The 22,249-nt window shown below is 36.0% G+C and overlaps 1 protein-coding gene across 1 annotated transcript in view; it reads right to left on the bottom strand.

The window, feature by feature from the left end:
* Positions 1 to 8,246: 8,246 nt before the first annotated feature.
* Positions 8,247 to 22,249, bottom strand: part of LOC110457442 (beta-1,4-N-acetylgalactosaminyltransferase bre-4-like) — a 38,937-nt gene continuing 24,934 nt past the window's right edge. Inside the window, exons 2-6 of the mRNA XM_021508727.1 lie at positions 14,171 to 14,403; positions 13,326 to 13,513; positions 9,842 to 9,964; positions 9,046 to 9,150; positions 8,247 to 8,467 (exon numbers count right to left, since the gene is read on the bottom strand). Coding sequence (XP_021364402.1) covers positions 8,326 to 8,467; positions 9,046 to 9,150; positions 9,842 to 9,964; positions 13,326 to 13,513; positions 14,171 to 14,403 — 791 coding nt within the window. The 3' untranslated portion in view covers positions 8,247 to 8,325. The remainder of the gene's footprint in view (positions 8,468 to 9,045; positions 9,151 to 9,841; positions 9,965 to 13,325; positions 13,514 to 14,170; positions 14,404 to 22,249) is intronic.

Genomic DNA, 22,249 nt, shown 5'->3' with positions numbered 1-22,249 from the left:
GATGTTTAAGTTCAGTTGGTACTGATGTTAAAGTTCAGTTGGTACAATCAGAATTCTTTTTAAAAAATCAACATGCACTTTTTCTACTTTGTCCGCAATATTGAAACCACCTGCTCTTTTAAAATGATGGGATGGCAAAGAGGACTGACGATGCCCATACCACATGATATGTCCCATACATACATTACAAGAGGCTCAGATAGCCTGTGTTGCTCACCAGGATATCTAAGTAATCATGGGAAAATATTCTCTATAAAAGCATCTTTGCAAATATTTCAATATAAGAATGTTCCAGACTATATGAAATTTTATACTACTCTATCCCAGCATGCTACTCGTCAAATAACATCACCAAGGGCGATTGTGGAAGAAGTTGTTTAAATATTTTTACACATTTTATCCTTGTAACCTTGAAAGTAGGTAAAGGTCATTTATTTGAGAAAATTGTATATCACTCTGTCCCAGGTACCAGGCTGAATATCATTGCTCTAGACCTCTAGGTTATTCAAAAGAAGATGTTTAAACGTTTATAACACTTTAACCCCTGTGACCAAAGGTCATCTATTTGAGGAAACTTTAAATGTATATATCTCTGTAGCAGGTACCTACTTGCCAAGGAACAGTACTCTGGGTCTTCTGGTTATTCTAAAAAGATGTTTAAAGGTTTTAACCACATTTGACCCTTGTGCTCTTTAAAGTAGGGATGAGGCCATTTGTTTGAGGAAACTGTATAGCACTTTATGCCTGGTACCTACTGGCCAAATATTATTACTCTGGGCCTCCTGATTTTTACACATCTAACCCCTGTGACCTTGGAAGTAAGTTAATGTCATTTACTTGATGAGATTTTATGGCACTCTGTCCCAGGTACCTATTGGTAAAATATCATGGCCCTAGGTCATCCAGTTCTTAAGAAAAAGATGTTCAAAGAAAAAGTAGACAGATGACGGACAGACAACATATGGATGATTGACAACACACCATACCATAAGCTCAACTGGCAAGCTAAAAAACAAGTTGTCCAATGGGGCTGTATTGCTCACCTTTATTGAGTATCATTGGCAATCACGTTTTAACCTTGAAATTGGGTAAAGTCAAGTCACCAGGAGAGATGCCACTGTTGATGCTCCTGGTGATAGTGGAATCTCTCATGGTTGGGTTATACTGTATCGGTCCTGGTGATGACATCCTTCCTGGTGGTGGTGTCCGTCTTAGTGGTGGCATCAGTCCTTTTGGGGTCCACAACAGGACTGAAAATAGAAGTAGAAAAGACCCAACTACCTCGAATGACACCACTTCTGGTAAGGACACCATGCTATGCCAGGAGTGATGCAACCACCAGGAACAATACCACCACATAGAGGAACATTACAACAAGTACTGACAAAACCACAAGGAATGAAGACAACAACAGGAAGCTTATGCGTAGGGGCAAACAAGAAGGAGGGCAAACATTAAGCTGGTATCAATAAGGGTAGGGGCTACACATAGGATGCTAACAATTAACGGGCTAACAGGAAGGGGCTTATGGAGAGGAGGCTCATTGTTGTGGGTGTGAAAGCTTGCGGGAGGTGGTGGTGAGAAAGATAATGGGCAGGGGGCTAAAACCAAGGAGAAACATTGGTTTCAGGGGCTTTTGCCGAGCTGTCAGAACAGGATGTGGTTATTTGGTTAGGGGGCTCATAGTTACAATGGTCAAACAAGTACAGGAGCTTACAGGTAGGGGCTACAACTATGAAAGGGGTAACAAGAAGGAGGTTATTAGAATGGAGCTAACGGCTAACGGGGGGNATCAGGAAGTGGGATAATAGATAGAGGCTAACAGGTAGGAAGCACATCAATATGAGTGTCAATGTGAGGCAATAAGGGATTGTTATATTTGTAATTACTAATTAATCCTTTAATTACATTTTTAATATTTATTAGTCGCAATCCGTTAATTTAACTGCATTTGATTCGAGACGGTAACAGGTCATCTCGGCACTTGGAGAGTGCGGCACTTACGGTTCAAGACACCACGACACTTTTTTGTCGGGTCACCTTGGCATTTTAAATGGGACACCTCGGTCTTGTCGGTATTTTTTCGGTACTTTTCATAATACCTTTATATTTTCCCTATAACACAAATTAGTGTTTTTCTTGTACAAGTACACGGAAAGAATGGACCTCTATTTTTATTTCACCAATTCACGTGTTTTTTTTTCATGATGTTGTGTTTACATGTTCAAAACATGTACGCATAAAGAATGTAGTTTCTATTGTCATTCTTGTTTATTTTATTTTATTGCACGGTTTTAGTTGTAGTTAAAGAAATAAAAAACGGAAGTCTAGTTGCAACAAATTGTATGTAGAGCCCTAATTACTGTAAGTGTTTGTTTTCACATTCATGTATTTATCTTGTCATCATGCACAGGTGCTTGTAATCATTAAGAAAACAACGAAGCCATTCAGAAACGTATTTCCTTTGAAGTTCGTAATCATTTTGACGCACTGCATTTACTTAAAAAACACCGCAAATCAATGTTTCTATTACATCAGTAGGTGTTGATTCAAAAAGAATTAATTTACCAATCAATGATGAAATTGAAAAATGACAAAAATTATCTCAGGATATAAATTAGGTGCCTGTAAAATGAAGTATTACACTTAATCGAGTCATGTCTGATTCATCGGCAACTTGTGTTTCGTACACCCGTGTTGTAAGACCGCGTTAGAAGGCACTGCAGTGCGACAGTTGCTTGCGTTGGTAGCACCGAATATGCAAGTCTGATAAGTACCTTAATTAATTAAGTCTAATTATATGGAACGTGAACTGGAAGAATATATTGTTGTAGTGTTATCGGTATTCTCCTTACCGTATTCATTTAAATGGTTATGTATACCAATTCAAAACTTTCAGTATGTTAAAATTTGTAAAATTATGATCATGTTAAAAATAAGAACTGCAATAATCTTTCAGTACATGTTCCATTATCAAAATATTCAATATGATGTCATTTATAAGAAGCTTTACATACATGTATTTGTTTTTTTTATATTTCTCCCGTCATATTTTGTAAAGTTTTATTTACTGCTTGAAAATCAATATACAATATACAAGCAAATCAATATACAAGCAAACAACATAATGCGCGCTAGCGCATTATGATTTGTTTCCTTGCAAAGCTGTGTCATTCAAATAGATCATAAATACCATACAAAAACAGTTTAATACTTATATTTACGTTTTCTCTGCCTCTTTTATGTTCTTTTTTAACTCATAATTTATATTTAAAATTAAAAAGGTCCGCCTTATCGACAGTCCACACAATTTCGTTCAATAGTTTGAACAGCGTATTGTCGCTTGCTGATTGGCAAACAATGTAGTACATTTGTACTTTGACATTTTAACAAACACTTCAATTTTATTCCACAATTCAGTATCAATATTGCGTATGATATGTCTATTCCGTCTTTGCGTTTCGCAGAGTTATCTTCTCTTGTGAGCAGATATTGATTCTTACGTCATTGGTTTGTGTGAGAAAATTACGTCGTTTTCTCAAAAATTGATGTCGTTACTCTCACAAACAAATGACGTAACAAGCAATCCCTGCTCACAAGAGTAGATAACTCTGCAATACGCAAAGACGGAATAGGGTAATTTAAGTTTATCAATAGAACTCTGAGCTGAAAGTTAGATTTGAAATTGTTTCGATTTTTTCCCCGGAACAAATTAGGCGCATTGATAAATACAGTGAACACCGTAAATCCGACCTTGCCCTCCACGAGGGAGTTATTTTTGTAAGTTAATTCGGACTTTTCTCTTTACTCATTTTGTGAAGAATCCAGACGTGAATTTATTTGTTGATTGTATGGGAATCTGACTACAGTCGGTAGATTCTATAACAACCTCGTTATTTGACATGTCGTCAGCAACTGAGGAAACCGTGGCTGCGAGACGCGTTTGAAGTGAGTGATCTTGCGACGGAGCACAGGGGTTCGTTACAAATGTCTGAAATGTTTATGTACTGTGACTCATATCAGTAGGTCTATAGAATATGTGTATTTCAGACATTTGTAACGAACCCCTGTTGGACAGTGCAGTGTAACAGACGATATTTCTGATAAATTGCATGAGCGTTAAGATTGTTTCCATTGCCGACATTGGTGATTTCTAGTAGATTTCAACTGATGTGCATTTTGTACGATATTGCAGACCTTGGTCTTGTTTTTGGTGTAATAAAAGTATTTTTTATTTCATTTTTTTTGCACATAAATTTACAATGACATTGTCAAGTCTCACAATGCCCAGCGATATTTCAGCAGCCGTCATGTTTATTTACATTGGATATTGTAGTTCCAGTCAGTGTTGTATTAATACACTAAGAATTGTGTCTCTTGCTGCATGGTAATTAAAGTCCCATCAACGACACAGCTTTTAAAGAGGCTATATAGTGGCAATGACATGCAAATGTAAATATTCAAAAATGTGTAACCCACTCTATTTCCCTATTTCTCCCATAGTGTTCACCACAACATTGGTCAGAAATACGGCGACAGGGTGCAAAGCGCATACTCATTAACGTTCGTCGTCTCTAAGTAAGATGTTTGTTACTCCCTGTTAGTTATGTGGAATCTGGAGGCAAAATCGACCATCATAGGTTCCGTATCCTTCGTTTACGCATGCATGTCAAAACATATGTACTGGTATATATTACGGATATCTAACAGTGTCTTCAGTAATACCAAATACATTTCACGACTTTGGCTAATATTTTGATATTTTACACAAGTGCGCAGCCAAATATAGTTAGTATTACTGAAGATACTGTTAGATATTCTGTTAATTACATACCCCGGAACGCAAAACAAGACATCACGCGGACAACACTTGGTCTGGATACTTTTACCACTGCTGACTTTCATGAAAGGCACACAGCTAGCTATCTTACTGGTCTTAGGTAAAAAAAACACATGACCAATCGCAGTGAAACGCTTGCCTGTTTTGTCTGGGCAAAGTTAATAAAAAATACAGATCCTTTCTGTCCGGTATTTGATCAAAGAAGTTGACAAACACAGAGGATAAAATTCATGTGGATATTTAATTATGAGAAATAGCAATGAATGGATTATTTACAGATGATATATGCACACACTCTCTTCGTAGTACCATAATATTAACAGTTGGTATCATTTGAACGAGACACCATTCTGCCCAAAGTCCGCCAAATGTAAACAAGGCGCCGCTGGCAGTTCGGCTGGGAAATAACGATAAAAAAGCAATGAAACTACTTCTAGATGGGGACAATATTGGTTCAGACTGGTCAAATATGGACTCAAAATACAGGATATTTCATTATGAAGCTTTACCAACTTAAAAAGGTGAGAATATAACGATAAATAGGCGAACGAAACTGTACAAGCATGTCGGTCACTCGGCTGTCACACTCGCTCATCCTGGTATACAGAAAATACGCTCATTCATATTTAAATACATACAATGAATTGTTTTTATATATGGATTAAAAGGCGTTCTTTTTTAATTTTCATGCCGGTATGAGTGCAAATCGGTTACATCCATATTGCATGAAGCCCGCTAAATATATATAGGGCTTCATGTTTAATATGGATGTAAATGATTTGCGTTCATAACGACATACAAATTATAAAAACGCCGTTCAATCCATATATTTAAATTTTTACTATAGAACAATTGTATAATTTAATGTATTTGTTCTTAAATAGTAAACTTATTTTCAGTTTTTTGTATTTGCGTCATCCTTTAAATGACACTGGCGGAACAGCCCTATTTAAATAAAATTGACGCCAATAATTAACCATAGTCATTTAAGCGTTTGATGCAGGGATATTATCAATGTAATTCGAAACTAAGCAACAATACTCTCATTGAACAAGGTCAATCTATGACGTCATAAGTAAACCACGTGATACGTCACGAAAGTTTTTGCTTTTATCCTCAAATGAAATGCATTTCTGCTGATGTTAATATGGAAATATAATAATAATAATAATTGAAGGTTCTTATAAACCGCTTTATCACAACCTAGTTCGTAGGTCGTCTCAAAGCAGTTCACAAATTATAACTAGTCAATATCTTTCTCAACTCCCTGGGGAGCATATAGCCGGTGCTGTAATTTCGGCGCTCACACCTACCATTCAGCAATTTTAGCACTACCCAACCACGTACTCATTTACAGCTGAGTAGATTGGAACAAGCGGAGTGACGTATCTTGCTCAAAAATACATCACAGTGCCGTGCCGTGGCTCGAACCCGCAACCCTTCGGTCACGAGCCTGGCGTCCTACCACTAAACTATCGTGCCTCCATGCAATACATAGGTACAAGGGAATCATAACAGTAGGCTGATACATGTATCTGCCCTTTGAAGATTACAAAGGGCAACATCCGACTTCAAAGCCAGTAGTTTTACCGTTACGCAACCGCGAGATTCGTTTGGTGTACATCAAATGATCAAACAAGTTTTGGAGTATCGAGGATGGCTATTTAGGACACCTATAGTTTATGTTTATACATTGCATTTTATTTATTTCTACAACAATACGCTGTGTTATTCCACTCTCAGATCATTGTATAAACATGCAGACTGTTGAATAAATATGAGTGATACACCACACGTGGTATATGACCTTCCGTAGTTTTGATTGGTCGAGAAGATGAACTTTGACCGGACGATTGTTTTCACGCGCTTTTTTGCCGCGTGCTGTTTTGTTTACGTCGTCTGTTGTCAACATCCGGCAAATATTGGTGACTTTTGGGAGGTTATGCAATGGGAAAAGAGGATTATTAAGACAATACCAAAAGAAGATGATGCTTAAACTTTTGACCGCTAGTTTCAGGCAAAATTGCTTCAGACGCTCGATATCGTTTCGACGCCATACCGTCGCGTGTACAGGTCGTGAAACCCAGAGACGTAATATACCGATATATGTCTCTGTGAAACCCAAACAAGATCTGTAACAGTGTCGGAAAATATTTCGTTCTCCCCATGTACAATTATCAATATTTGGAGGGCCTGTCTATGGCGGAACTCTCACTATAAACGTCAACCATAGAACCTCACGAAGAAACGTCCCAGGCCTATGGCTTTGGACATTCACAGCGATTAGTTCGTCTTCATCACTTGGCGGAAGGCAGATTTCGTACGATATGCTTACGCGCATATAGTCCGTGGTTAATTTATATTAATCAATGCAATATTGCATACTCTCAATACTTAAAGTCTTTCATCTATTTTATTTTTTCACGAAGTTGTTGTCGAAACATTAATTTTGAAAATTATTAAATTTGTAAAAATGGGATAATATGATCATCTTTACAATAAATCAATATATCTACAAATCAAGGTGCCTCAAGAACGAACTCTGCATTATTGCCCTGAAAAATACACTAAAAGATACATATACAACTCAAAAATACATTGCTAGAAGTAAGGGAGAAAGCTACTTAGACCAGTTTCAAAGAGAATGGGCCAAATGACAAAACTTTTTTTGAAACACCCAAACTTGAAATTACGACTGATATACCATAAGTAACTTATCAATTTATAAATATAATTGTTATATTGAGTAAATGTAAATATTGATTACGCTCACACTGACAACTAGCTTAGAAATTCAAAATGTAATACAAATTTTCAACAATCCTACCTCTCTTTTCTGATAATTGTGCTGATGTTTGTATGATAATGAATGAGAGTGTGTGTCTTTATATATATGTTTGTGTTATGTCATGTTATGTATAGATATTGTAACTGTATGGGTCAAAGAAGTAATATAGACGGTAAAATCCCATATAACACTGGATCCTAATGGAGGTATGTCCGTAGGATACGAATTACATAAAATATTATATGGGGCAAAGAAGTAACTCCAACAGTGTGGACAAGTTTAGGTTGTCCACACTGTTGGAATTACTTCTTTGCCCCATTTTGTAACTGTATTGTATACTAATGTAAAAATTTGAAAAAATAATAATAATAAAAAAATGTAAAAACAAAAAGACATTTTTGAATATTAATGAGTGACTTTTTACATATGGGTCATATCACTACGCCAGACTTGTCAACAAAATGTGTGTATGCTATTCAAATCAGGAAATACTCCAGATGTTTCCGACTGAGATTGTGGTAGAAACAGATCACACGACTTGTGGTTGTTGAGTATGGTATTTATTTCACCCTCGTTAGTTAATTTTCAAAAGTTAGAGGAAGACACTCGCTAAAGCTCCTGTCTTTTGTAACTTTTGAAAATTAAGTAACTCGAGTGAAATATATACCATATTCAACAACCACTCGTTGTGTAACATCTATATAGCGTAATCGGCTCCAGTCACTGCGACCGTGACGTTCGTAAACAGTTTTCCTCTATATGTGTTTAACACTTTGTATTTTAAATTGTTCACTCCATCTGTTTTCATACGACTAGCAGCTGTCTTTAACAACTTTATCCTGAAATTGAAAGGAAAAACAGCGTAAAAAACATAAAAAGGCAAAATTGTAAACTCAACAGCAAGACCAATAAATGTGTAATACTGTGCTACAATTAACAACCCTCTGGTCTGATTTAACGCATTAGGGGTGCGGATGTTCCATAGGAGCTTATGTTGTAGTTAAGGTCTGCAGTGTTTATCGTAATGTAAACTTTTAAAATTGCTCAAGTTAAAAGATGAGCTACATGTAAATTCACCTTTAGGGTGAAACATTATAACAAAAGCATACATGTATTTGGGAACTTAACCCATATGTATCAACGAGTGACAAGCACTATTTTCTTGTACTTTCACTTTTGCTTTGACTGGCAACATGCTGTATAACTAGCGAGACGAGCTAAGAGCCAGGAGCCGTATCTATGACATGGTATTCATGCTAAAAATGACAAAATCAGGCCTAATAAATTTAAAGATGATGACCCTGACCCTAACGGCCCCATGCCATTGAATCGAATTTCACGAATTGTACAAAGAAAGGACTGATAAGACGCGATATAGACAGTAGTACTAAGTCAGGAAATGCTAAATGATACATACCTGTTAGGGTTTGGTGCATTGCCTTGATCTTTTACATGTTTTAACATTTTGTATCGTGATATCACCATACTGTATCTTTCGATCTTCAGCTGGGCATTCTTCAGCCTAAATATAGGTCAAATTTAGAATTATAATACAGAAAGGTCCTAGACATTTGGTGGATTTTTTATTGCAATGCTAAACATTTGTCCGTTGTTAACATTAACACGTTTTGACATGGCATTTGACACCTTGATGATGAGGGTCTTAACTAATTGCCTATATCAGTATTGTTCCTAATGGTTATTATACAATATAACACGTTTTACACTAACACTATACAACGGGTAACATTTAGATAGAAAACCAATGCAGCAACCGTGGTGACCGTCTCCCGGATAGTTCCAAAACGTCATACACACAACGAAAATGTACACACAATTTGGTGACAATTAACTTAAAAGAGCTAAGGTTTTATCATCCTAGTTTCCTTGATAACTATTTAAAAGTTTTTGACCCATGTGAGGCCCCATTTTCGCTTTGAATCCTTAAAAAGAGGAACAAAAAGTTAAGTCTTATCAGTCTCTGAAATATGTAAGTGATAAATAATGTACATTATTGAAAAGGGTGTAGGGTTTCGGAACTATATTCCTCTCAATTAAATGATTTTAATTTCGTCGATGAAATGACTGCTTACAAACTGCTACAAATACAATGTAAACATAGAGCCTTAGTGTAACGTATTTGTCACTATAGTATGGATGCATTAGTTATAGGGCGGAAATTTATTGCAATGGCCTCTTAAGAAATAATGTACCTGACACCCAAATCGTCATCTTCTCCTCCCCAACCAAAATACATGTTCGAAAAACCATTTATCTTTTCGACGTCATCCTTTCGCAGCTGAGTGACTCCACCAACAATGCTCCCATACGGAAGTCTGAAAAGACGGAAAGGAATCGTCTTGTAGCTCGTGTACGAATACTACTTTTGTTGTAAATATAGCTAGAACACTGACAGGTCAGTAAGGTCCCGCATTGTACCTGACCCTATCTCTCTCTCTCCCCCCCCCCCTTGTCTATTTTTATTTTTAGTAACAGTAACATTGGCATTGACCTTCAAGACTGTTTTAACTCCTATTGAACGTCTTCATATCATAGTTTATCATCGTGTCGAATTGCAAAACCCTCACACTTTTGGATTCCGAGATAAGGACTGTAAATGCAAAGATCTATTTTTACTAGCAGTCACATTGACCTTGAACTGAATTATTTTTAAACTCTTATTGCATATCTTCATTTCATAATGTATCGCTATGTCACATATTATAAATAGATCAGTCTTTTGGATTCCGAGATAACGACAATAATCCCCGAACTTCCCATGTGTGTTTCAGTAACAGGGACCTTCACTTAGAAACCTTTTAAATCCCTATTGCACATCTACATATAACCAGGTTAGAAAGGGCCCCGCTATGTGCCTTACCTTGCCACATTTGGTCTATTTTAAGCAAAAGAACACTTACAATGATCTTAAACTACTTTGTTCCGAAATAAGAACTGTACCCCTATACCCATTTGCTAGTAATAGTGACCTTGGCCTTAGGAATTCTTTTTAAATCCCTTTTGATCGGCAACATAATACATGTCAAGCTGAAAAAAAACCCCATTAGACTTTTAGATACCGAGATAAAGACAGCACCCCACTTGTTTTAAGCCACAGTGATCCTGATATTGACCTTAACATTTTAAGACCCCTATTGAACATAGATTTTACATATGCATTTTGCTATTCGATAAATATCTATTTATTCATAATCACTTAGCCATTCGCAGAAATCTTCAAGTTCATTTAAAAGTCTGTTACAAGAAGTGTAACGGTGAGATATAAACACAATTTCTTCATTTTGAATAATCTGATCATAGGGAATAAGATCAACAACAAGTTTGAATAAATTGGTGTTAATTAAGTTACTCTTTTCTATAAACTGTAAATACCAAATATAACTCATTATATCATTCCATCCTATCTCCTGAATATACGTTTACTTAAGCATTGAACTGTTTTTGTATGGTATTTATGATCTATTTGAATGACACAGCTTTGCAAGCAAACAACATAATGCGCGCTAGCGCATTATGATTTGTTTGCTTGCAAAGCTGTTCAATACTCATATTTACGTTTTCTCTGCCTCTTATGGTTTTTTTTTAACTTATAATTTATAATATAATATAATGCCCGCCTTATCGACAGTCCACACAATTTCGTTCAATAGTTTGAACAGCGTATTGTCGCGTGCTGATTGGCAAACAAAGTAGTACTTTGAAATTTTAACAAACACTTCAATTTTATTCCACAATTCAGTATCAATACAATTGCGTATGATATGTNGTTTTTTGATTGTATGGGAATCTGACTACAGTCGGTAGATTCTATAACAACCTCGTTATTTGACATGTCGTCAGAAACTGAGGAAACCGTGGCTGCGAGACGCGTGAAACTGATAGCGTTTGAAGAGAGTGATCTTGCGACGGAGCACAGGGGTTCGTTACAAATGTCTGAAATGTTTATGTAATGTGACTCATATCAGTAGGTCTGTAACATATGTGTCAGTAGGTCTATAGAATATGTGTATTTCAGACATTTGTAACGAACCCCTGTTGATCAGTGCAATGTAACAGGCGATATATCTGATAAATTGCATGAGTGTTAAAATTGTTTCCATTACCGGCATTGGTGATCTTGTTTTTGTTGTAATAAAAGTATTTTTTCTCTTCTTTTTTCTTTTGCACATAAATTTACAATTACATTGTCAAGTCTCACAATGCCCAGCGATATTTTAACAGCCGTCATGTTTATTAACATTAGATATTGTAATTCCGGCCGGTGTTGTATTAATACGCGAAGAATTGTGTCTCGTGCTGCATTGTAATTAAAGTCCCATCAACGACACAGCTTTCAAAAAGGCTATATAGTAACAATGCCATGCAAAGGTAAATATAAGTAATTTAAATACGGAGCACTGGTGTTGTTGTCACTATGTATATGGTACAAAACATTAAGGAAGTTAGCTTCAGTAAATGCCCCATCACGTGAGCAGACATTTAAAATATTACATAAAGCTATAGCTTATATTTATATGAATTCGACTCTCTGTCTGATACTTTATAGGGATGACATTTTTTGTAAAGATTATTTTAACCTTGCAATATTAAAATGGACTCGTTCACACGTTACATAAGAAATTAATGCCAATTTAAAAAAGAATTAAGAATTATTTCAACAATTGTTTCTTTATCATATGTCAGGTTTATGTTCCCAACTATTCATGAGAACGTATCAAGTTCTGGACCTACACGACAGTAAGGAGCCAGAAATAGGTTCATTTACGTTAACGTTATTGCTGTAATGTTATGATGGTGAATGATACCAATGCACGTGAAAAGGTTGGGGTCACCTGCCCGACCACGTGGATTTTCTCCGGGTACTCCGGTTTCCTCCTATACTGAGACCCCCCACGCGCTAACATCCGGGCCAACAAGAGTGATTAATTATCAGTTGAAATAACTTGTTTCCTAATTGTTGTTAAAGCAATAAATTTTATATTATATACCAATGCGACATTTGCAATGTTTAAAATTACTATAGTAAAACTATAGTGTTAATGCCGAATCAACTAATAAAAAAGCAACTTTTACATTAACATTACTTATCATTGCAAAATCTTCCCTGCAGATCGGGGATTGAAAAAAAGAATATACTCAATCTTGTTAGAAGCAACTAATGCGAGAACCATTTGGGCTTAGGCTTTTGTGCTCTCTACTTCCAGCACCCTTTACACTATGTTCAGATTTTAATAATTTCGCTCTACTTCCTTACAAACTTTCATTTTCTACTGACTTGCTTGATAGTAAATAACTTTCGGTTCTAGTGTTGAACATTCACCTAAGTAGGGAAAGGTAATGGCTAATGTCTACCGGCCATGATATGCCGACCTCCTGTACAAGTGTACGCATTTGGCATATTATTTCAGTGAGGTAGCACAATACAATGACTATTAAATAAATGCTATCGCCAGAAGGCAAACGCTCAAATATACCGCTTCCGGTACACACAGTTTCCTACATTACTCACATTGATATACGTCATTTAATTACATGAACCTTAACTGTTAATAATCGTTTTTAGACGCTAAACCAAATAAAACAAAACCAAACAGCTTAATCGGTAAATCATAACAATTAATGTATACCTGTAATTGGTATCATATATAAATCAAACAACATTTCTATTAAGCATACCTATAGTTGAACTTGTCGATAGCTGCCGATAGATGGCGTGGGTTTTTACCACACCCGTAGTAGATGCGGTCATCCTCGGGGATGAGGTCCACGTCATGGAACACAAAACACGTGTAATTATCAGATTTTATCGCCTCAGTGTATCCGATATTCATCAAAAGACCCCTGTTAAAAGTGTTGTTCCCGGCCTGAAAGATGAAAAGTTTAAATAATAGATATACATATATAAGTGAAAAGATCGATAAATAAAGACGTTTTCAAACCGTCATTTTGATCTAAATAAACTGCCTATTGCATGATAATGAAATAAAATAATACTGTTATCGACATGATATCAGAGAATTCCATAACATATATTTTTTATTTGGAAACTGTAATTTGTCCAAAAATTATTCAGGATGATGCACCTTATAGACGATAACCGGGTAATTCGAGTAGTTAAAGTTCTGTGTGTTTTTCTTTGTCTAGGTAACTCGAATAACTTAAATGGTGAGGTATAGAAATGTCTGGAGTCGGTGTCACAGTGTCTTCTGTAATATTCGTGTTAAATGGTACTTCTGAAAATCGATGACATTGCTAGCACTGTCCTACTATAAAACGTATATAGCGGCGGTGCGCTTGCAAAACATTTGCAACTATGTACACATGGGGATGTATTGGTCATGTGGCTTAGAACTGAAAACGTAACTTAGTATTGTAAACGTTGTATTACTTGGTTGTATGGTTTATACATGTATATATGTATTTACTGTACGGCGCCTAGTAGCTAATTCCAGCTAGATAAGGCGCTATTTCAAATGACGTATAACAAAAGATATGATATAATCATTCAGTGACAGTCACACCTGTTCGATTACGAATATTCTGTAGTTTATTTGCTGTCTTTGTAGCATCGCGTGTAGGTTGTAGAGGAGCGTACGTAGATGTAACTCCCGATTACGGTAGGGTATCACAATAGCAACTCGCTGATCACTTCGGCATTCTGTAGGAGAGAAGTATCCTCCCGTCTCTAGATATTTAAATTCCATCTCCATTTCCGCTATAGAAGGTGCATGCCTGTACGTAGCCAGCGGACCCACTGTAAAAAAGGTACATAAGCAATAATAAATCAACGCCAGCTTACAGTTTATATGCGTGTATTCTATAAAATAGCTGTAAATACGTTTATAGATAGAAAGGCCCTGTCAAACCTAGCCGCGTTGCCACTGCGATTGCACGGCGTTGTTAAATTTCCCAGAGCGCCGTATGATCGCAGGACAAATTGAAATTTTTCATGAAGATGTCGATGTCCCGCGTTCTTACGGCGACCTTGGCATTTCTACGGAGCTCCATGGCGTTCTACCACGTTCCTACGGAGTTCTAGTTGGCGATTGTCTGCGCTCTCATGGCGCTCTCACGGCGCTTCCACTGCGTGCATCGAGTTGTCACGGCGCCGTATAAGCGCGGTAGAGACGCAGTGTCATCTCAGGGAACGCCGTGCGGTCGCCGTGCAAGCGCCACCAATTACCATTGCGTTCGCACTGCGACCTCTGTGCGCGCCCGCGGCGATCATTTGGCGTTGTTGGAGACCCAACTGCGCTGCTACGGCGACCTCACGGCGATCCCACTATCAAAACGCCGAGCGACGGCGTTTGTTTTGGCCATGCTCAAAGTGCGCGCCGTCGGTCGGCGTTCTATGCGATCCCACCGCACTTCACCTAGCTTTGATAAAAAATGATATCTGCCTATAATTGGAGGGAGATTGTATTTAACCTGGTTTTAAACATTACTGTGACCATTTTCACATTTGAGCAAATTATTTATTCCACTGTTAGACATTTTGTGTGTGCTGTTTGTGTTCAACGAGGAGAAAGGCTATCCCTATCTTTATTTTCATTCTTTATCATTGATTTTAATTTGTTTTCATTAAGGTTACGAAAATTAAAATAGAAATTATAACTTCCCTTTGTATTGAACACATAGAAACACAGACAGGTATGTGTTTGTACTTCTGTATGCTGACGACATTATCATTTTCTCTTAATCACCCGCAGAAATATGTTTTGTTATAAATTGTTACTAAATATAGTCTAAAAATAAATATATCCAAGACGAAAGTTGCGGAATTTAGTGAAATACATTTAATCACAAAATTGTATTCATTAATGATGCTTAACTTGTGGTTCAACACATTTACTAAGGATTAAACTAGAATTTTCGTCAATGCCCGTAGGGAGCTTGTGGACCAGGTCAAATGACATTGCATGATTTGTATTGACAGTTCCGGAACATATCACTAAAATATTTGGCAAGATTGAATGCCTTATAATAATACATAATTTTGAAATTCTGGCTTTCGATAAGTTGGATTTAGCTGAATGAGTTCATTTACAGTTTTGTAAAGATATACACAGTGTGAAAAATATTTCACCAAATTTAATCCATGTACACTGTAGTTCATTGTTGAAACGGGAAGATTCCCAATATAAATAACTGTAAAACAGACGTTAGTTATGGTCTTTAAATAAACTTATAACCGGTGGCAAAAGATAGTAAAATTTACAAATTATATTTTTTTCAAGCTCAATCAAAATGTCAACTACAAATCTAAATGAAAAAAAAAGATATTAAATCTATAATTGATGGTAAGGTCCCAGTACTTCTAACAATAAAAATGGACATGTGCCCAGCGTCAATCTATGGTAAAATGTTAGTTACCTCTTTAAGCATATCTATTTTGTAAATTACAATAATGCCATCTGATTTCATTTTCATTTTAGGAGTATATTTTACAGCTTTAACCATATTCATCAGGTATTTATTGCACATCAAGTTCATCGATCTTGCTGGCTATTACTATCAAAATATCATTTGTTTTAATTATATCAATAAATTAACATACATTTTTATTTTCCTCCTACACATAACGATACATGTACTATTCGTTATACAAGTGGAAAATAACCCGGGAACATTTTTGGAAACTCATATTCAACCGTTTCCTTTTAGAAATTTGAATGGTCGACAAGCATCCATTGTATCTAGGTATAGCATAGTGTTTGGTTAATATTTACACTGAACTATAGCACACCAGAAAACTCTACTAATTGTTTGCCAAAAAACCCAAAATATGTCATGATTGTGTTGTAATAGAGCATTTATTCATATATTGATCTGATGTTAACATCTTTAACACATTCAAATATTATCTCGTTTCGATCTCGCGTTAGACACCAATTAATAGTAGTTTAGTAATTCAGGTAAAGTTGGTTAATGTAATTGAGGGTTCTGTGATCGAAATGATTGGGACAATGAATTAAAAAAATATATAATTAGCATGGTTTGACTATCTGCATTGGTAAGTCGAGCTGACAGTGAGATTCGTTTAATGTACATGGATCAGGTCTTTCATAAAAATAGAAACCAACAAGTACTGCTAAATAGGGTTAAACCAGACAAAGCACCTATCATATTTGGGGTCCTTCATGTTACTGAAGTCGAAACACTTTTGTTCCTTGTCTACATTAATGATCTGGTACAGTTGGTCTCCTGCAATTTCAAAGTTTTCGCAGACGATTATCTCCTTTATAATGAAATCTAGTCAAAAGATGACTGCATACAACTGCAAGCAGATCTCGCTAGACTAGAGCAGTGGGAGACTTACTGGCAAATTAATTTCAATGCTGGTAAATGTTGCATCATCAATGTAATGAAAAACAAAACTAAAGTCCCCATGAAATTTGCTTACCAGCTTTACAACACCCTGCTGGATAATATATCTGCAAGTAAATACCTAGGAGTTACTCTAACAAATGATTTTAGCTGGGGGAACCACATCAACTCCACTGTCAACAAAGCCAACAACACACTTGGCTTCCTGAGACGCAACATGTCATCATGCTCCAGGAAAGTGAAAGCCCAGACCAACACCTCATTAGTAAGATCAACTATCGAATACGCCTCTACATGCTGGGACCCATCTTTTTTTCTGTTGGAAACTGTCCAGCATAGGGCTGCTCGATACGTTTACAACAACTTCAGGACTCGTGAACCTGGGAGTATAATCAACCTGATCAAATCACTATACTCGATCGGTGCCACTGACAGAAAGAAGGGCAAATCCAGACTAATTATGATGTTCAAAATTCTTAACATATTCCGAACGAGCATGTTAAAATGTCTGCCCGCAGAACCAGTGGAGCACACAAACTTCAGCAGATTTCCACTAATAATGACCAATACATAAATTCATTATTTCCTACATGTAGGACTATTAGAACATGAAATTCACTACCAGAACCCAAAGGTACTCTTGGCTAGTGCTAAATCTTGTCAGAGCTGTACATATTTGTACACCCCCCCCCCCCATTCCCTTTCCTAATACTGGTAGACGACTGTGTAGGTATTGACGTTGGGGGTTGCCCAATCACTTGCCTGCACATGCCTTCTGCCAGTATAAAACATAATTTGACTATTTGCAGGATTACTTGGTTGCCTTTTTTTAACACCTAGCTTTGTAATTGTCTATTCCAGAAATGCACGAACAACATTGAATAAAATTTGTGTGACGACTCATTTTCACCAGAGGACAATGAAACACACAAAGTGGCAATCTACAACTGTACAGTACTCAGTTTTATAGGAATGATGGATTTGATGATGCAGTGTATAGAAATATCTATGAAGGGGATGACAAGGTTTACAGAATTGACTATTTGCAGGATTACTTGGTTGCCTGACAGTTTCCCCATCATTGTGTGTTTGTAAATATTGGTAGCTACAATTATGATATGGTGATATCCGATGGGATGATGTTGTCGTGGTATCTTCCTCACTAAGCAAAAGACATCTAAGCTTTTTTCACAGCTGCAACTACATGTCAAGCAACATTCTGAAGTTTGTACACTCGCGTGTGATGTACTGCAGCACTCAAATCGTACCAGAGTAGCCCATGGGGAAAGTAAAACTTGACTGATTTAGTTGGCCGAAGTATTGCAGAGAATATCGTTTTACGGATATGTAAATTGGTAAATATGCCAATGTCTTGATTACGTTGGAAGAAATGTGATTATTCCAAAAGTTTCAATAATGATGAACGGTTTTCAAATTAAAATTTGACACATGATCCAACCGCTAAAATAATAGCACAATACATCAACTTGAAATCTTATGTATGGAATTTATGTCAATTTCATTGAAGAATTGGTATTTATTTGTATTTAAAAAATTACAAATATACCTAGTAACTTTATCGCCACCCTACTATTCCGTTGACATAAAATAAGGTGACACTAGGTTAACTGTTTTATACGATGATTCAAATGTCTTGTATGTGAATGCAATATGCTAATTAATGTAATTATCAATATAAATCAACTACTGTGATCTAATATTTGTTATTGACTCTTTTTTTAACAAAACATACCATACATATCATGCATTATTTTTCGGTTAAAAAGATGGTTTTAGAAATTTTCGATGTTTGGTATTACACTACATGGGCCTATATAGTTTTAGAAAAGTAGTTCCAATACGGCTGATTTTTTTATGGTAAATTAACTAATGACTTGACTTTAAAGTTGTGATTATCAGTCTTTTGGAGCAGTTTCATTAACTTTCAACAATCCCACTACCTAAAATGAGTTCTAAGGAAGATCTTGACTGATATTTCCTTGCAAGTCGACTCTGTTTTTCGTAGATATGTTATTTCCTGCATAACGTGTAATTAATGCAATTAAAACAATATTAACGAACTGAACTTAACTGAAAGCTAATACATACTTTTACTCTTATCCTAATGATCGTAGTGATACCAAAATAAGGGCTATCGAGGTAAAATTCAAGAAATTATGACCTTTTGTAACTTAGTTGAAAACAGACTTTACATGAACCTTAATATATCATGCGTAAGCGGGCTATGGAATGATGTCCAAAGTGTACATGATTGAGAGTATTTTTTTTTTCCATAAAAGAACAGTAAATTGACGATGGCAGCCTACCGCATTACGTCCCTTTATAGTTGGCCGCTAATAAACATTGGCGCTGTCTGTCAACGGTAGTTCCGGTTTGAGCTCGTTTGCAACGCTCCGATGCAAATAATGCTAATATTGCGCGACTATTAACGTCTGTATTCTGAACACAATTATTATGATGCAAGTGTTTTTTTGTGTATATGGTTAAATGTGTTGTGTTGCATATATTCGCGAATTATTAGCAGAAATGTTATCATTTTGATACCGTTGTCAACATTTTTTCGAGAGCATCTACATGTAAACACTGACTGACTCGACTCCTGGACCTAGATATGTTATGTGTCGGAGTGATCAGCCTCTTACGTCATCATAAGTGACACACCTGTGCTATGGTGTTGCCGGCGAAGCATATAACCCGTGGATACTTAAGTCAAATTAAAGGTATTTTTGTGCACTTTTACTTGAGGAAGAGAGGGTGGGGTTATTACAAAGCGCAGGGGTTTGTTACACATTTTATGCTAAACTGATATAGGTCACACAGCATATAAACATATCAGTCTTCATTTCAAAAAGCTATGATATTTAGTGATTTTTAAGGTGAATTTGGGGTATTTTAAACATGCATATTTGTTTATACTTGTATGTGCTGTGACAGTCAACTTAGTGTGTGTATCTAAGACATTTTATACAAACCCCTGTGGTCTGAGCAAGCTAATATTTTGATTACATATGTTTAAGGATATTGATTAAATCATTACTAACTGTTGAACAGAAAATTATATGTACATGTGTCAATATGTATTTAACTGTGTCATTCACATTTGCTTTTGTAACTATCCATAGACAAATGCAATATGTAACATATGTGGAGGTCATGTCAACCTTTATTTACATCCCAAGTCTTGCTCAAAACAATTATGTGTAGCTGATGCACTTTTAACATCTGGTAACTGTGATTGTACCTATACAGTACAGTTCAACCATACGAGTTCCAGAGTAGTCATCCACTTTTTCCTTCCACTCAAACATCTGGACTAAGTACAACATATCAAGTGTAGACATGTATTTATTGATGCCTAAACTCGGTTCAAAAAATGTAATATGCACATATTAAAAAGATCCATTTTTATGAGGCAACTAATTAAGAGATATAATGGGTTCAGAAAAAGTTAGCTAAGTGCATTAAAAGAACGAGTCCAGGAATCAAATATCCAATCTAAACATAAATGTGACAAATTCAATAAAAAGATATTTAGTTTGATTATATATGTACAGTATATATTTCTTTATTCATATCCTAAAATCTAATTGCTGAAATTAAAAATCTATCAAGCATATTATATATACATTTTTACATATGTCACAACACACAATAACTATATACATTATTATAATTTAGATGAAATGAGTATCACACATGATAAGAAAAAAGTAATTCAAAGGTTGTTGCATACAAAGTTCTGTTTCCTTCTAACAATGTTAAACATGGCCAGTTTGTCAATATCTGAAATTTGGGGTTTCTTGTTTTCAAATAAACATTTGATATAAATTCTTTTTGAAATGTACATGTGTTCAGTTCTAAAACATTGATGCTCAACTGTTTTAATTTTTAATTTTAACTTATAACAAAATAATTTAATCAGTATTGTGATATACCCAATATATATATATAAATTTATAACAAAGTATGAAAATAACTGATCAGTGATATAATTGTTTGAAACTTTGTGCATACCTAGTAACTTTAACTCTATAAAAAACAATCAATACATACATATTAGTTTTTAGTTTTTACTAGAAGGTGTGTTGTTAAAACAAACTTGAAGCAATTCAATTTGAATAACTTTGCTGTGGTAATAACTATAGATACTATGATAACTGTAAAAAAAACAAAAAAAACACAGAAGATCCAGAGTGGAGTACTAGTGGTTGGGATGGGAGGGGGTTATGTAAATCATTTGTGTAACATATATCATGTAGAATACCAATGCCTGCACCATATCACTTTTAAAATTACCTGGGGGCTGAAGGTGGGAGGCAAAATCTAGAGAGTTAATATGGCCATATTTCTTTTAAGTCTTAATTCCAAAAATATTTGATGAAAATAACTACCTGGTATATCCAGGTGAGCGATACCTGCCCCCTTGGCCTATTATTTTATCAAACCTGGAGAAATCATTGTTATTTTGCTGTTTCAGAAATGGCGGACTCTGGTGAGTCTCTGGCCTCCTGTAAGATCAGAGGATGTAGATAATTACTTTTTTGTTCGCGAAAAATCCAGTGACAGGAAAAACCAAACATTGCAACAGACAGTTGAAGAAGTCAAAAAAGTTTAGTAACGAGAACTATATTGCAGACATACAGTGTCATTCTGTTGACAATACATCTCCTTATTGTGTTGTGCGTGCAAAATGCAAACCAAGTATCCGTCAGACAGTAGCAGTGACTGATGGTAAAGTAAGAAGCTATTACAGCCTGTCAGTGACCTTGACCAAACAGACAGGTAAAATAATATGTGCCAACTGTGATTGCAAGGCAGGACTTTCAGGTGTGTGTAGTCATGTAGGTGGCCTTCTGTTAACTATTGTAAAGGTGAAAACATCATGTACTTCCACTGGCTGTACCTGGCTAGGACCTAATGCAAATCTGACAAAACCACCCAGCCCTAAACGTCTTGCAGATATCAATTTTGGGACAGACTCTCCGAAAGAGTATGCAATAAAACCATTTCCTAATGTTTATCAGGCTGGTCCATGTAAGGGTCCTGACAATTTTTTTAATGATATATTGCATGGGTTAAAGCTGGCAAATCCATCATGTGTGCTATACCGTACAATGTGTGCTTCTTCTGGTAATATTGATGACATTTTGAGTGTTTATAAACCCAGCTACATGTACTGTGATTTAGCAGACTTGTCGTCAACAGTTTATCAGACTGAATTCCGGGATTTCACAAATAATTTAAGCATCTCA

The sequence above is a fragment of the Mizuhopecten yessoensis genome, unplaced genomic scaffold (assembly GCF_002113885.1).
Source record: "Mizuhopecten yessoensis strain PY_sf001 unplaced genomic scaffold, ASM211388v2 scaffold9145, whole genome shotgun sequence".
NCBI classification, from domain to species: domain Eukaryota; kingdom Metazoa; phylum Mollusca; class Bivalvia; order Pectinida; family Pectinidae; genus Mizuhopecten; species Mizuhopecten yessoensis.
This window is presented reverse-complemented; position numbering and strand designations above follow the sequence as displayed.